Source organism: Eptesicus fuscus, chromosome 22 (assembly GCF_027574615.1).
Source record: "Eptesicus fuscus isolate TK198812 chromosome 22, DD_ASM_mEF_20220401, whole genome shotgun sequence".
Taxonomy (NCBI): Eukaryota; Metazoa; Chordata; class Mammalia; order Chiroptera; family Vespertilionidae; genus Eptesicus; species Eptesicus fuscus.
Window position 1 is genome coordinate 29,690,294 of NC_072494.1, and position 17,191 is coordinate 29,707,484.

At 42.2% G+C, this 17,191-nt stretch overlaps 1 protein-coding gene across 3 annotated transcripts in view; it reads left to right on the forward strand.

Annotated features, from left to right (window-relative positions):
* The window catches only part of SPATA45 (spermatogenesis associated 45), a 62,263-nt gene extending 48,799 nt beyond the window's left edge, over positions 1-13,464 (forward strand). For 2 of the 3 annotated variants that reach the window (XM_054712032.1, XM_054712030.1), the window contains exons 3-4: positions 8,572-8,886; positions 13,230-13,464. In XM_054712032.1, the coding sequence (XP_054568007.1) occupies positions 8,610-8,886; positions 13,230-13,249 (297 nt within the window). In that variant the 5' untranslated portion in view covers positions 8,572-8,609 and the 3' untranslated portion in view covers positions 13,250-13,464. Of the gene's footprint in view, positions 1-4,580; positions 4,640-8,571; positions 8,887-13,229 lie in introns of those variants that run through there. The other variant, XM_054712031.1, reaches the window with a different exon arrangement.
* Positions 13,465-17,191: the final 3,727 nt, after the last annotated feature.

A 17,191-nucleotide genomic window follows, 5' to 3' on the forward strand; every position in this document is an offset into this window, starting at 1 on the left:
CTACATAGCTCACACACAAAACTGTTCAGAAAAGGAATCCAATGGTAGAATTTTAAATGGACCTTTCTTTGCCTGCCGGAGTTGTACCTCCATTGCACATGTTGATAGTAAACATTGAGGTATTTACAAACTTCCCACTCCCTTTCTGAAAGCAGAAACTGGCAAATTACATTGGCCCTCATTTTGTTCTTTAACACAGTACACAGAGGCAGCCTCCTACATGCACTCCTGCAGGGAAGCCCTTCTTTCTGATTGTTTAGCCTCCCGGTTTATAGATAACTTGTCCTCTCTGTGTCCTTTGCAAAAAGGATTGGGTTGGGAGTCCTCTGAGTACCAGTCAGCAACTACTTTCCCTCCGCATATTTACCAGCTGGTGCCTATCCTACTCTTGTCGGCCTTGCCATTTGCCTTCCCTGCACATGACAAAGCTCTACATGTGACACCATCACTATCCACAAGGAGTGTACCACCAAGGGCATGTAGAGCAGAGGAGGAGAGCATCAGATCTAGAGCTCTAGGCTACCTGGGTTGGAATACCAACTTCAGTGCATACTCACTAGCTGCAGGACCTGGGGCAAGTTACTTATGTTCTGTAACCATTCATGTTTCAGAGGATTGCTCTTATGAGGATCAAGGAAGTAAATGAAACCTGGCATGTGGTTTGGACATTCTCAACTAGTTACAATTATTAAGGTAGCCTACTGTCGTGGTTAAGGGTCCAGACTCCAGGTCCCATTGGCCTGGACTCAAATCCTAGCTCTTTCACTTACTAGCTGCATGACTTTGCTTTAGTTACTCTACAACTGGAAAATGAAGACTATTCTTCATGAAAATATTGTGAGAAATAAATGGCTAGAAAAATATAAAGCACTTAAGTGGTGCCTGAGTGACCTCTGACCTGTAGTAATACTCTGTAAAGGTTACCCATAACCACTATCATCAACTCATATTTCCTCAAAGTCATATCTCATTCTCATGTTATCTTAGATTTGACCCCATCTTGTCTATTCAAGGCTGCGTGGATTGTCCTGGAATGACTCCAAGCTTTTCAGACTGGATTTATGACTGCAGAGCCTCTCCCTGGAAGGTGCTCTGTGGATGCCCCTAAAGAGCAACACACAATGGCGTATACTAACTACTTATGGCCTAACAAGAGGTAGATCTCCTATCATTAGAGGTGGCCAACAGTTGAATGAACCACCATGCGATATATCTAGACAAGAGTTAGATGATGTCTATGTTGGACCACGTATGTTGTGGACAGGATTCATGAATTCCATGGAAGATTGGGCTACGTGAGATCTGGAATTTCTTCCGCTTTTAAGTTTCTGTGACTTACGAAAAGTAAAATTAGGTATTTCCAAGGAAAGCGTTAGACAAAATTCACATACCTATTTCAACCAAGTTGTGTAAAAATAAAGAATGGAGTTCAGAAAGTGGGAAACGCAGCAGTATCTCTTTATTGTGTGATTCTAATCCATTAGCCTTACCTTCTATCTCTGGAGGCTTCCATGGTAGATACTTATTAACCAGGTTAGGCCTAAGTCATATAAACATCATACATTCGGATGTATAACCTAACATGAACCTTAATCTCTGCCAGCGAGGGCACGACTGGGAGCATCACTTGGCTGGGAGTCCAGATCAGATTGAGCTATATTATGGGTGTGAAATGCCAAGTCTGAGAGAGATTTGAGTACGGAACAGTTCAGCGATATGAGATCTGAACGGCATCTGGGAGCCAAGGTCCAAGAAGCTATTAGGAGTGATGTGGCTGTTCCTGAGCAAAGGTTTCCTGCCGTCTAAGAGGGTAAGCTGCAAAGCAGGGCAGTGCCATGAAATGTAAAATCCATTTTTCATGGGGCAGGAGTAGATTTTAGCAGCCTGGCCTTCAGTGTGCACCACTATTACCATGCTCGTTTCACATGAATGGCCACAGCTGTGCTGTTCTATTCTGTGGCATGATTACATTGGGAATGAAGGGATGGAGGAGGCTTAATTGCTTTCAGGATCTCTTTAAGAAACTGACATCAAAATTAAATGACAAAAAAATAAATACAAGACTTTCAAAGACACCTTGAATGAAGCTTAATCTATATTAACTTGATGGTAATTCCACCTCTGCACACAGCTCCCTTATCATCCTTGTTAGATGGGATCCTGCCAGTATTCAAGAATCCTATCTAATAATAGAGTAACATGTAAATTACCATCACTCTGCTACGCCCACGATTGGGCGGCAGGAGGCTGGGGGGCGGGACTCGGGGTGGCCTATCCGGCCATTGAGAGGCACGGATCCGCTGCCACTGAGGGGGGCTACCCTGCTGTTGAGAGGTGCAGGGGGCGGGACTCCCGCCCCCTGTGCCTCTCAACGGCCAGATCCGCAGCCGCTGAGGGGGCCTGCCGTGGACACCCAGCTGCACCTCTCAATGGCAGGGTAGCCAGGTGTCCGCGGCAGCCCCCCTCAGCGGCCGTTGAGAGGTGCAGGGGGCAGGAGTCCCGCCCCCTGCGCCTCTCAACAGCAGGGTAGCCCCCCTCAGCGGCCGCGGACCATCAAAAGTGGGGGAGCTGGGTGCCTGTCTGCTCCGGCACCAGGCCTTTCAGAAGCCTCCGCTGAGCCAGAGGCTTCTGAAAGGCCTGGTGCACCAGCGGACAGGCACCCAGCTCCACCGCGAAAAGCGAAAGTATGTAGGGGACCCTACACGTGCATGAAATCATGCACTGGGCCTCTAGTTGTTCAATAAAGCCAATTATATCTTTAAATGTACTCAGTTGAATTTTTGTTCTTTATACAACATATATGTCTCTCCCCAAAAAAACTAAGCTTCAGTCTCAGTCATATTTGAATCTCCTGCTCTTCGTGTTCCCGGAAAGGGGACCTGGCCCTGAGCGTGTGGGTTCTGCCAGTAGTGTGTGGGTTCATGACTTCACCCAGAAAAGATTTCATAATACAAGTTCAGGTGATATTGAGAGTACATTTATTAAAGCTGCGGACAGTGAAACAAGAAAGGGCCTAGGGTGGAAGAAACAATAGGAGACTAGGTGGGCTGCTTTGGCTCTCTAGAAATGTTATAGGAAAGAAATGGACCTAGGTGGAGCAGCTGTCACCTCACTGGAAAGGCAGAGAAAAGGGGGCCTTGGAGACAGGTTCAGAGGGTTAGCCTGAGATGAGCTGCCACTGGCCATCACTCCCCTGGTTGCAAGTCCCGTGGGGTGTCTTAGAGCAGGCGTCCTCAAACTACGGCCCGCGGGCCACATGCGGGTGTTTTTGCTGTTTTGTTTTTTTACTTCAAAATAAGATATGTGCAGTGTGCATAGGAATTTGTTCATAGTTTTTTTTTAAACTATAGTCCGGCCCTCCAACGTCTGAGGGACAGTGAACTGGCCCCCTGTTTAAAAAGTTTGAGGACCCCTGTCTTATAGTTTAGGAGATGCACACCTGTCGGGGAAGAATATGGGGAAGGGCAAGGCTCAGATGTGCTCCCAGGAGGTGTGTGCTGGATCCTTTGTTTTGAGGATTTTAAAGACTGGGGGTTTAGGGGAGGATCTCAATAGAATATTCATCAGCTTTTCCAGGTGTGCCCTTTCAGGGTCATGGTCTCCACCGATTGGTCAGTGCCAAGACAAGGACCTAAGTCATTGTACATGGTCCTGATGTCACCCACCTGGTTTTGCTGCTGAGGGGGCTGAGGTTCGATTCCCGGTCAAGGGCACGTACCTGGATTGTAGGTTTGGGGTGAGTGCAGGAGGCAGCTCTGCTTAATACATAGAAACAAACACAGGGAAGCAGCCAAAATGTGGAGACAAAGAAACATGTCACAAATGAAAGAACAGAAGAAATCTCCAGAAAAAGAATTAAATGAAATGGAAGCAAGCAAACTACAGGCTACAGAGTTCAAAATGGTGGTTATAAAGTTGCTCAATGATCTTAATGAGAGCTTCAAGGGACTCAGTGAGAGCTTTAAGGGACTTAGTGAGACTTTCAAGGATCTTGTGAGAATGTCAAAGACATGAAAAAGAACCAGTCAGAAATTAAGCATACTCTAACTGAGGAAGCAAAAAACACCCAATCAGAAGAGCAAAAAGAATCCAAAAATATGAAGTTAGTGTAAGGAGCCTCTGGGACAACTTCAAGCATACCAATAAGCATTATGGGGGTGCCAGAAGGAGAAGAGAGAGAGAGCAAGATATTGAAAACCTATTTGAAGAAATGACAGAAAACTCCCCCTTCCATCCACAGGCCGATGCTCTATCCCAGTGGTCGGCAAACTCAATAGTCAACAGAGCCAAATATCAACAGTACAATGATTGAAATTTCTTTTGAGAGCCAAATTTTTTAAACTTAAACTATATAGGTAGGTACATTGTTGTTAACTTAATTAGGGTACTCCTAAGCTGGCCTTCGCTAAAAACTCAAGGGGCCAAAGAGCCACATGTGGCTCGCGAGCCGCAGTTTGCCAGCCACTGCTCTATGCACTGAGCCAAACCAGCTGGGCTAAAATTTCTCTTAACTAGGATTCTATAAATAGAACAAAGTTGGAATGGCACAATCAGAACATTCCATCACCAGGGTAACATCTCAATGGACTGATCCACATGAGTGGACTTCAAGTAGGCTTTGGATTGCTGCATGTTAAAGGTAATTTAAAATAACGTACTTGAAGAAATAGTAATATATTTACTTGTGGTTTCACTTTTCGTGGTTTCAGTTAACTCATGGTCAACCACAGTCCAAAACATTAAATAAAAAATTCCAGAGAGAGAGAAAGAGAGGGGAGAGAAACCACATTCACATACATTTTATTACAGTATATTGTTATAATTATGCTATTTTATTAGTTATTGTTATTAATCATTTACTTTGCCTAATTTATAAATTAAAAATTTATCAGAGATATATATGTAGAGAAAAAAATTGTATATATAGGACTCAGTACTATCCAAAGTTTTAGGCATCCACTTTGGGGGGGAGGGCGGGATCTTGGAATGTATTCCCCAAGGACAAGGGAGGACTATGTATACAGTAGATTCTCATCATTGTGGTACTTATGTTCTATGAAGTTTCCCCAAACACTGATTTAGCAAATCCTGATGGAAGTACAGGATTTAGGTTCCTGCCAGCCTCTTTGGTCACAACGTTTTTGTCAACTATCAATACATAACCTGGTTTTATGTGTGTTTCTGTTTAAAGACCCCTCATTTAATACATATTAAATATGATGTAATAAAAGTTGATTCATTAACTGAACTCACAGCCAATGATACTATAACTGGTGCTTGAACAAAGCTTGTCCAATATACATTTTCTCCATAAGAACCATCACAGCCTCTTGTACTTAGGATCACTACACAGCATGGCTACGCTTGAGGGGCATTCTAAACAGTGAAATCAACAAAAAGCACCAAAGTGCAAAAACTGTATCGCTAAATGGACATGAAAAGGACACTTGTTTGCCGTATGAGAACTGACCTTCGCTGGGGATGTGCTAGTCAGGGAGACTCAAATGTGTTACTTCTTTGCCCAGGGCTGTGAACAACAGTGAAGGTGCCGCAAGTATTGATTTCGAGATAACAACTAAATTTTAGTGAGTAGGTGAATTTGCAAATATGGAGTCCATGAATAATAAGGATGTATTGTATACACATGCTTAATATTTTAAAAGTCCTTTTAAAAGCCAAGGTTATGCCCATTACTTATCTCCATTTAAGAGACTGTAACCTCCCCCCCCACACACACACACTTTTTAATAACTGTTACTTCAACCTTAATTTTTTTTAAAGAATAGTTTATTAATTTCCTTTTTTTTTTTTCCAAGAGAGAGAGGAAGGGCAAGGGAGAGAGAAACATTATCTCAAAGGCACAACATAGATCGGCTGCTTCTTACATGCCCCCCACTGGGGATGAAGCCCAAAACCCAACCCAGGCTTGTGCCCTCACCGAGATTCCAACCAGCACAGGACGACACCCAACCAATTGAGCCACACCGGCCAGGGCACATACAGAGCCAACTAGTTTCATAGGCATGAGACCTCTACGCTCCCGTAGGGCCCCTGCGCTCAGAAGGGCCCCACACTTGGTTTAATGCTCTGCTGTCACCATCTTGAAATTCTCAATGTGTTTTGAACAAGAGGCCCTGCATTTTCACTTGGCCCTGCATTACGTTATGTAGCTGGTCCAGGTCACACTCCAAGTAAACGGATTAATAACCCAGGAACAAAAATATTACTTTTTTACCCAATTGAACAAGTCCTTTATTCCACAGTACCGAATGTGTTAAAATTCCCATTCATTGAGGGCTGGCAGTAATAAGCTCTTGATAGGTATTAGTTCATTTAATCCTTATGACACCCTGTTAGTTGGGTATTATTGCCATTTAACATATAAGGAAACCGAGGCCTAGTGAAGGTAACCTAGTGTTAGCATAGCTTGAATAGGAACCATATTTTCTTGTTTCCACTACACTGGATAATTAATTGGTGATTGGAATAGAATTAGCCTTATTGAGGTCAATTTAATTCTTTAGTGTTAATTGAGTGTAAAGTATTTTGTCTTCAATTTTTTTTTTTAATCCTCACCCGAGGATATTTTTTCCATTGATTTCTAGAGAGAGAGTGGAAAGGAGGGAGGAGGGAGAGAGAGAGAGAGAGAGAGAGAGAGAGAGAGAGAGAGAGAGAGAGAAACACATGGATTGGTTGCCTCCTGCACTCGCCCCTACCATGGCTGGAGAACCTGCAACTCAGGTACGTGCCCTTGACTGGGAATCGAATCCTTTTGACCAAGGGCTGATGCTCTAACCACTGTTCAGTGGGCCAGGGCTCTTCCTTCAGTTTAATCTTCCAAGATCCAATGTAGGAAGGTTATCTTCTCATTTCTCTTTTCACTTTTGTAATTGACATTTTATTTACTTAAATCACTTGAATACCAAGGGCTCATTTTCTGGTGGGTTGTACATTATCTTTGATATTGTGAGCAAACATCACTGAATTTATACCTTCAAGAAGGACAATTGGTCAATTGCTTTTTATTGGGCTCCTAAATTATACTGAGCTCAAACTCCAAAAGTTATTGTGAAAGATCTGATGTCTGCCCAGCTGGTGTGGCTCAGTGGTTGAGCGTTGACCCATGAACCAGAAGGTCACAGTTCTATTCCCTGTCAGGGCACATGCCATGGGTTGCGGGCTTGATCCCCAGTAGGGGGCAAGCAGGAAGCAGCCAATCAATGATTCTCTCTCATTACTGATATTTCTACTCCTCTCTCCATCTCCCTTCCTCGCTCTGAAATCAATAAAAACGTATTTCTAAGAAAGAGAGAGATATGATGCCTGAGCCCAGGGATTTTTCAAGGGAGACTGAAAACAGTCAGGTATTGCATGTTTTAAAAATACTTGCGGCACACCTGTTGAAGATCGCTGATCTAGTCCACCATAGTCATTTATTTTTATTTTACTTTTAAAATATATTTTTATTTATTTCAGAAAGGAAGGGAGAGGAAGAGAGAGATAGATGAGAGATGATAAGAGAGAAATATTGATCAGCTGCCTCTTGCACGCCCCGCCCTTGGTATGGAGTCAGCAACCAGGGCATGTGCTCTGACTGGGAATCGAACTGTGACCTCCTGATTCATAGGTCAATTCTCAACCACTGAGCCACACCGGTTGGTTTGCCATTGTTATTTAAATGGAAGTTGTGTTCATCTATATAAAATGTTAATGTGGGATTATTAATACTGATATTCTAAAATTAAAACATTAAAAACCTTTCTGCCGACCTTTGATTATATGCTATTTATAAATTGAGCTACTTTGTGTAAAGAACAATCACCCTTATTTTTTCTGAAATTAACCCAGGTTGAATAGATTGAACACTTCTAAGTAATCAGTCCATTTACAAATTTAGTTAATACAAGACCTATAAATATTTTAAACTTCCTTTGTAAATTTAACATCTGATTTTTAAGCACTTCAAATGCCTGAAAAGACAAATGTACAGTTCTAACAAGCAAAATCTTCCTAAGTACTTAACAACCTTTATACATTTTAAAATTTATGTTCTACTTTAGCCAATTTACTGTTGTTGTTTTTTTCTGTATTTGCTATAATAAAATTCTTTTGGATGTTTATTGTGAAAGAAACATCCAAAATGTGAATTTGGTTGTTTCTGGATCAAGAGTGATTTTAGCTTTTCTACCTTATGCTTTTCTGTATTTTCTTAAATTTTTTTTTATAATCAGAAGAAATAACAAAATGCCCTAAAAGCAAGAATCAATGCATAGTATCTAAAAACAAAATTTATTCTTCTACTATATCCTTTTTTTAAAACCTTTTTTTTCCCCCTCTGAAGAAACATCAACAAACAAAAAGACCTTAGAAAACAATACTAAAAAATGGAGTGAGGTGTGGGGTGGGGGCAGCAGTGGTGGTGTTTTGCAGGAGGAGAGAGAAGACTGGCTGACACCTGATTGTGAACAGTACTGGCTTCTGGATCAATCAGACAACTAACTGATGGCATATATATATATATATATATATATATATATATATATATATATTTTTTTTTTTATCTGTTTGCAGGACACGAAGAAGCACCTCATGATTAGTCTGTCGGCATAATGACATCTATAAACAGAACCAATGAAACAATTATAAAACGAAAGGCCGACAGACAACGTCTCCTGAAAGAGATCAATGAAAAGCGTGAGTCCAACTGCTTGGTGGAAAGAAGCAATCAAGTCAGCTTCCTGAGAGTTCAGAGGAGGCACTTCAGTGGTGCCTATAAGTGCCATATTCATAGCCAAACCAAAGAACCTGTGCCCGACAGTGGCAGGAGCTCCTGGGTCAAACTGAGTCTCCTTGTTCACATAGAGAAGAAGCACTTTCCATCAAAAAGTAAGATGTTATGGGTAGGCTTCCCACCCAATCGACAGGAGGGATAGATGCATAAATTTAGGGAGAATTTCATAGTGGTGCTCTGGGATAGCTTAAGGGCAACCTGTCTGAAGCATCAGTAAACGAGGCTAGTTGATGGAGATTCTCATTTTCTTTTTTTAAACTTGATCCTCTTGGGCCACAGGAAATACTGGTGAAGTGCATTTTTAAAAATATTTTTTATTGATTTTTTTATAGAGAAGAAGGGATAGGGATAGAGAGTTAGAAACATTGATGACAGAGAAACATCAATCAGCTGCCTCCTGTACAACCCCCACTGGGGATCTAGCCTGCAACCAAGGTACATGCCATTGACCGGAATCAAACCCGGGACCCTTCAGTCCGAGGGCTGACGCTCTATCCACTGAGCCAAACAGGCGAGGGCGTCATTTTCTTGTGCCTACAGAATCCCAGATGCAACATCCTTGAGGCCTCATTTAATATAGGCTCTAGGTGAGGCCTGGGGTCTGCATTCTCAGCAGGCTAAGGTGATTCTGATGCTGATGGCCTGAGAACCATATTTTGAGAAAAGTTGTGGTAGGTAATTCTAATAGACCACAACAACTTAGGAGGCCACCTACCTCGCCAATGTTTGTTGCCTCTGCAAAAATTTCATGTGCAAAATTGAGATAAAATGGAAATTATTTTGATGACAAGTATTAAACAAAAAGCCCCAGAAACAATAAATGTGGACGGAGGTTGGGGTGAGGGTATGCACTGGGGGTAGTATTTTGCAGGAGGAAGAAGAGGAACAGGTAGCTACCTTGATTGTGAATACTTGTTTCTAATTCAAGGCAAACAACTGATGATGTTTTTCTCCTTTATTTGAAAAAAAAGAAAAGTAAAGTAAAAGGAGAGTATAATTATAGTAAATGCAACCAATAAGTGATTCAGTTAGATCAGAAACAAAAGAATCGCCATATTGGAGATTTGGAGATTTAGCTTCTTTGATGAGGGGGCTGTGACTTTGCATTTATGCCCACGCTCCTGGTAGGTGGTGTTGAGAGGATGAAACAGTATGGCCTGGACAAGTGCGATTCTCCATTGTGTCTTAAAGTTAATCTGTAAAAGGTGTTTATTTTACATTAAAATGTAACTCGTTTAGAAGGAGGAATGCCTTTAGTGTTCCTAATTTTAAGTGTTACCTTTTAATCTGGTTGAATTACTTGAAGCTAGATGAGTTAAATCACAGGTAGTAGGTTAATTCTCACAAGTTTAATGGTGAACGTTAAAATCCACCTCCTATGACATAGTTTACCACTTTACATGAATGCACATGGTTTTCTACAAAACAGAGTCTAACAAATATAATTTCCATAACCAACATTAATGATATAGAGGCTATAAGCCCGCAATTCTGGAACATTAAAATAAACCTTTAAATACTGCAGAAAAGCTCTTTGTTCCTTTTAAGTGAACAGAATTAAACAGAAACTCAACTTTACGATGACAAGATACTAGGTAAGTATAGACCTAATGTAAATGTTATGGGAATCCGTATGTGAATCCATGGTCTTTCTTTAATTAGTCTAAACTAGTAGTTCTCAAAGGGTGCTCTGGGGATACTGGGGGCTTACTTTATTTTTATTTCCACAAGTGGAGAGTCCCTGGGTATTAAAGAAGGGTGCTGACACTTGTTTGAGTGTCTACTTTATTCTGAATGCTGTTGAGGTTTGAAAAAGTCAACAATAATACCCTTCTGTTCCTAATCTGGCTTTACATCGAATGAGAGATAGGTGGAGGTAAAAATGGTGGCTTTGTTGCTGGAAAACAAATCTCTATTGGAGGCATTGGCTTAAAAGCAGACAAAGGTGAACTCATCCCAAAAGAGAACTTGGGCCAATCCAAACCAAGAGTTTGGGCCTGCCACACTAGACTGAGAGCACTCCCTTCCTGCAGAGGCCAGCAGATGCAACGAGAAAACCCTCGTTTGTAAAACATTGCCTCCCAAATTTGATGAACATACAGTGCTCTAGTAGACCCTCAACAAATGTGCAATGAATCAAATGATAAACATCATTAACTATAAAATAGCATCCCCTTTATCAGGATGGCCCTCTTCTGTCCTCTGAAAGCTGAAAAACACCTGCACTCAATACTGGGCCCTCTTTCATCATCTACCCTTGGTTTCTAGGTGATTTCCACCCAGACAGACTGCAGGTCTCTGCCCTGTTACAGGACTCAAAATCTCATCTCTGCTCTGAGGACTCCCGCATTTCTATTTCTGCCCTGACCTTTCTCCTGAGTTCTGGACACGTCTGTCAGATTGCATTTATCAGATTGCCACCTCTCCTTGACGCGTTATGTGAAATTTACCATCGCCAAAACAGAATTCCTATCCTCCACCCCACAACCTCCTCACCCTTGACCCCTCCTCATCTCAGAAAATGGCCATATATGGAGGAGTACATTTGACTCTCCTCTTTGTCTCACATCCCACATCCAATCTGTCAGGAAGTTCTGTCAGCTCTTCCTTCAAAATCAGTCCTGAATCTGACTACTGCTACCACCCAGATCCAACCCATGATCATCTCTCTCCCAAAGAACAGCAAGGACCTCACATTGTCCCCCAGCCTCTGCTCGTGCCACCTCCCACATTTATTTCTTCACACGACAGCCTGAGTGATTAAACACACACACACACACACACACACACACACATATTAGATACTTCACTTGTTGCTCAAGACTCACCCATGGTGTCACACCAATCTGGATAAAATCCACTCTGTATCCTGTGTGCTTATCTTTTCAGCCTTTTCTCTTCTACTCTCCCTGGCCTCATCCCACTTAATCACCATGGTCTTCTTCCTGTTCCTGGGATGTACCACTCTGGTTCCCACCTTGGGACATGGCACATGCTGTTCCCTCTGCCTTGGGGGCTCTCTCTCTCTCTCTCTCTCTCTCTCTCTCTCTCTCTCTCTCTCTCCTTCCCTCAATTTATTCAGATCTTCGTTCAAAAGCCAATTCATTGGGCTGAGGCTCAGTGCTTGAGTGGTGATCTATGAACCAGGAGGTTGCAGTTTGATTCCCTGTCAGGACGCATGCCCAGTTTGAGATCTTGATCCCCAGTAGGGGCCGTGCAGGAGTCAGTCAACCCGATGATTCTCATCATTCATGTTTCCCTCTCTCCCTTTCTCTTCCTCTCTGAAATCAATAAAAAAAATATTTTTTAAAAAGCCAATTCATCAGGAATCACCCTATCTAAGTAAAACTTTCCAACATCCTACCACCCCTTTTCACGCTTTCTCTTCAATTTTCCACTTAGAGGTGTGAACACCAAAAGAGCGGCAATCTTACTGAAAGACACTAGCCTTAAAAACAGAAAACCTGGGTATCTTAGTTTGGGCTGCTATAAAAAACTCGTACACCGGTGGCTTACACAACAAGTTTCTTCCTCACGGGTCTGGAGGATGGGAGTCTGAGATCAGAGTGTCAGGTCAGGTGCTTGGTGCTCGCTCTCTACCTGCTTTATAGAGGGCTGCTTTCTGGCTGTGTCCTCTCACATGGCAGAAGGAGCAAGCTAGTTCTCTGGCCTCTTCTTTTTTTAAAAAAATATATTTTATTAATTTTTTACAGAGAGAAAGGGAGACGGATAGAGAGTTAGAAACATTGATGAGAGAGAAACATCGATCAGCTGCCTCCTGCACACTCCCTACTGGGTATGTGCCCACAACCAAGGTACATGCCCTTGACCGGAATCGAACCTGGGACCCTTGAGTCTGCAGGCCAATGCTCTATCCACTGAGCCAAACCGGTTAGGGCTGGCCTCTTCTTATAAGAGCACTAATCCCATTTGTGAGGGCTCTACTCTCATGACATAATCACCTCCCAAAGGCCCCACCTTCTAATGCCATCACACTGGGATTAAGGTTTCAACATAGAAATTTGGGGGGAGCGGGGGAAACACTGACATTCAGTCCATTGCACTTGGGTTCATGTCCTGCATCTGCCATTGACTAGTCAACAGAACCAAATATCAACAGTACAACGACTGAAATTTCTTTTGAGAGCCAAATTTTTTAAACTTAAACTTCTAACACCACTTCTTCAAAATAGAGTCGCCCAGGCTGTGGTATTTTGTGGAAGAGCCACACTCAAGGGGCCAAAGAGCCGCATGTGGCTCTCGAGCCGCAGTTTGCCGACCACGGGACTAGTCTTATGCTTTCAGTCACTTAGTGTTTCTAACCCTTACTTGCTGTATCTTTGAAACAGTACTCATCCTCTCTGCCCTCAGGGTTATTTAAGAAACTATGAAATGAATTATAAGTTATATAACAAATACTTTATTTTTTATTTTTCAGATAATGCCATATTTGGATAAAGTGCATCCCCAGAGACACACAAAAATACCATCTCTTTATCCTTCTTCAGTATCTATCTAAACTATTTACAAATGTTAATTATAAAAGAAGTCAAAATTATTTGCTAGATCGACAAGGAAATATTTTGTTAAGTCATATAACATGTATCACATCTTCATTAATTTCATTCTATCAGTCATATTTTTGAAGGGATGATTTGAGTTATTAAATATACTTTCACCCCAGCTGGTGTGGCTCAGTTGGTTGAGTGTCGCCCTGTGTGCTGAAAGGTTGCGGGTTCGGTTCCTGGTCAGGGCACATACCCAGGTTTCGAAGCCTGTGGGAGACAACTGATCAATGTTTTTCTCTCTCTCTTTCTCCCTTTCTCTCTAAAATCAATAAAACTTTTTTTTAAAAGTTAAAAAAAAGATACTTTGAAATATGTATCACCTAAAAGGTCCTTTACAGTGATCTCTTTATTAATTTAAAATGTTTAAATTGTTTGTTTCTATAAATTAGTGGAGTATGTTGACCAATCCCACTAATCAAGCCGAAAGCTAAAGTCCTCCAAATTAACAACTTGCTTCTAAACTGAACTGCATGAACTCAGAGCTAGGATTTTGATAATTTGACTAAGTACATACTTGAGAGATTAACAAAAATGGTGGAGCTTTTTGTTTTATTTTATTGTCCATCCCCAAAGTGAGCATTGCTAGAATTATCTGTGTGTCATTCCTTCTTGGATAGCAGACTAATTTTCAGGTTTTGAGGTGGCGTTGTGTTCCTTTTTGCAGTTTGAGCCAATAGCCTGTTATTCTATACGGCAAGCTGGGTACTACTTGGCTTGGAACCCAGGTGCTGCTTTGCATTTGTATTTATATCAGTGAAATATTCACCTTTTATTTGGTTGCCATTTCCCTCCATAGAAAGCTCAGATTCACAAGCCAAAGCATATTAATATTGGAAAGGATAGGTATCAGTCAATTGGCCTAAAACCCCATCTCAGCTAGGACTGCACCAGGGCACAGTCCAGGGGTAAGATTCCTTGACCCTGAGAGTATATATTAAAAAGCCAGGCCCAAAGCTAATTTTTTGCTTCTCAAAAAGAAAAGAAAAAAGAACAAAACAAAACTTTCAGTGTTAAGAGCTATGAAGGATTAGTCTGCCGCAGTTTCACGGGCATTAGTGACAGAAGACATAAGAATCTTGGTTCAGAGGCGAAGGACTTGATTGCTCAGAGCACAGCGTTAACGTAAAAACCTGTAAAGAATTTTTGTGAGTTAATTTGAGCCCAACTGTCGACAATTGCTGGAAAGCAGTATCTCAATGGATTGGGATAATGCTCTAGACTAGAGAATGGCGGTTTTTTAATCTATTTTTATACATTGCAATCAAAGGAGGGGACGTAGGTGGAATCCATTGGTGGTAGGTTAGAGAGGCAGGAGAAAGCCAAGGGGAGGGTGATGGGCCTCTGGGATTGGATAAAAAGTAAAATGATGGACACATATTTATGTGGGTGCAGAATAGTTAACAGTCAACAATTAACATGATAACAATAACAATGAAGGAATTTGTGGCATCTGTCCTGGCACCCAGGCACATTAGGTTGTGTGCCCCAAGGGATCCAGAAAAAGGGAAGTTACAAGTTACTCAGACATTTCAAAGATATGTTATCATAGATGCAAAAAGACAGATAGGCTCAGTTAAGGTAAAGGTTGACCGTGTCAGTGAAGATATGGGCCTAGGATGTAACTACCCACCATAACTGCTTTTAGTTAAAGTTTAATTTCAGACCAACCTTTGTGGTTACTTTAGGTCTCTGAGTTTGCAAGACTCCATGCAGGCCTCCCCTGAGCTTGTCCGGTTAGCATGTGGCCTCTTTCGTCCACAACAGCAAGCAGCACAAGCCTCATGTTCTGATTGGTACCCTCTGCCCCCCCCCACCCCCTACCCGGCCCCAAATAATGTGAAGTCATCCAGACAGATGCCATACACACAGAGGCTTTACCTCACAGCTGAGAGTCTCTGTTCTTAGGAAACCCAACCTTTGTCCTGGCTGGTGTTTTTCAATGATTAGAGCATCGGCCTGTTCGTTGAAGGGTCTCGGGTCTGAGTCCTCATCAAGGGCACATACCTGTGTTGCAGGTTTGATCCCCAGCCCCCCATTGGAGTACATGCCAGAGGCAACCAATCGATGTGTCTCTCTCACATCTCTCTGTCTCCCTGTCTCTTTCTCTCTCCCCGATTCCTCCTATTATCTCTCAAAAAAAAAAAAAAATCAACGGAAAAAATATCCTTAGGTGAGAATTAACAACAACAAAAATAATAAAAATTTTAAAAAAAGAAAGAAAGAAAGAAACCCAACTTTTGACTGGAGGAATAGATGCTCTTTATTATATTGTAGAATAAATAAACTTGCCCTCTGCTTCAGTGGGAGACATTATCTGTCTTCCAAAGCCCTTGGCTATATAAACATCCTTGAAGAGATCATCTGGGCCCTGGCTGGGTAGTTCAGTTGGTTAGAGCTTCATCCTGATATGCCAAGGTTTTGGGTTTGGTCCCTGGTTAGAACACATGCAAGAATCAACCAATGAATGCATAAATAAGTGGAATAATAAATTGATGTCTCTCTCTCTCTCTCTCTCTCTCTCTCTCTCAAATAAAGATAATCTGGAACAAAAGCTGTCAGTGTCTCTGCCCCAGGGATACACAGAAATGTGAGACCTATGGAGAATTATCTCCCAACACTTAGCAGCCCACGTAAAGACTATCAAACACAGCATCATGTCTTCAGCTCGTTCTAAGATGAATCAGGGAATAAATACATAGTAAATGAGTGTCAGGTTACGTATAATACACTTAACAACCTTCTAATCTTAATTCTCTATCGTCCTCTTCTGCCTCCTTCCTCATGCACCTCTGGTTTTATGGAACTACTTGTGGTTCTCTGCTTTATTCTCTTACCCCGCTTCACCTGGCTAACTTTCCTTTAAATACCACCTTCTCAAGGAAGCTCTCCCTCCGCACCTCCCCACCCCCCCAGGTGTTTCTACTTTGTCCTCCTCTATACACCTCATAACAGCCTCAGGCTAAAAACAGAAAATCAAAGTCACAACTATCAATTTTGGACTCTGACCCTACCTGAAATCATAGGTTAAGTCCAGACACCTCTCCACCCCTCCCAGGTGTGTTTCGGATTTGTTGATGCATCTGTTCCCTCAGTAGACAAAGGGGGATGGGCAGACAGGCATTTCCCTCCATTGTTGCTCCTCCTCCCTGCAGATCTGTCTGCGGTGAGTTCCCAAGTCAAGGCCACTATTGCCTGTGCGGGAAGGCCCTCTGTGGCATCCCTGGTATTCAGAAAAGGCTGAGGCATGGCCTGCCATTGCTGCTGAAGCTACCAGCACCCAATGCCTCTTCCCTGGAGAGGGTCTTGCAGGCCAGGGCAGGGGAAGCTGCATTTCTTTGCTGGGATGGAAGATGTGTCCAAAGGGAAGGGCCAGGCACAGTGGAAGATGAGCTCTGCCTCATAAGGTAAGAGGTTCCACAAATACAGAAAACGTGAAGGGAAAGAATAAAAATGTTCAATGCAGTGTACCCTTTGGGCTGTCCCCAAATCAACATGTCCTGCTGCCACAGAACATCTTTCTAACATGCTTTCACAACATTGATCACCATCTGCTATGGACTGACAGTATCTTATCCCTTAAAATTAACTGGTATTTTGCTGCCTGGAAAGTGATCCAGGCACTATAAATCCGAGTCTCCGATTTCCTTCTCTTCCTTCCTTCCTTTCCTTCTTTTCCCTAATGGTCTCTTGGTGATAACTACTTCAGGGTATGAATTTCCTCATCAAGCAGGGTTCTTAAGGATACAAGCAACAGAGACTAAACCTGGCTAATTTAAGAAGAAAATGAATTTACTGAAGGGTAATGGATAGTTTGTAAAATCTCCAGGGAGGG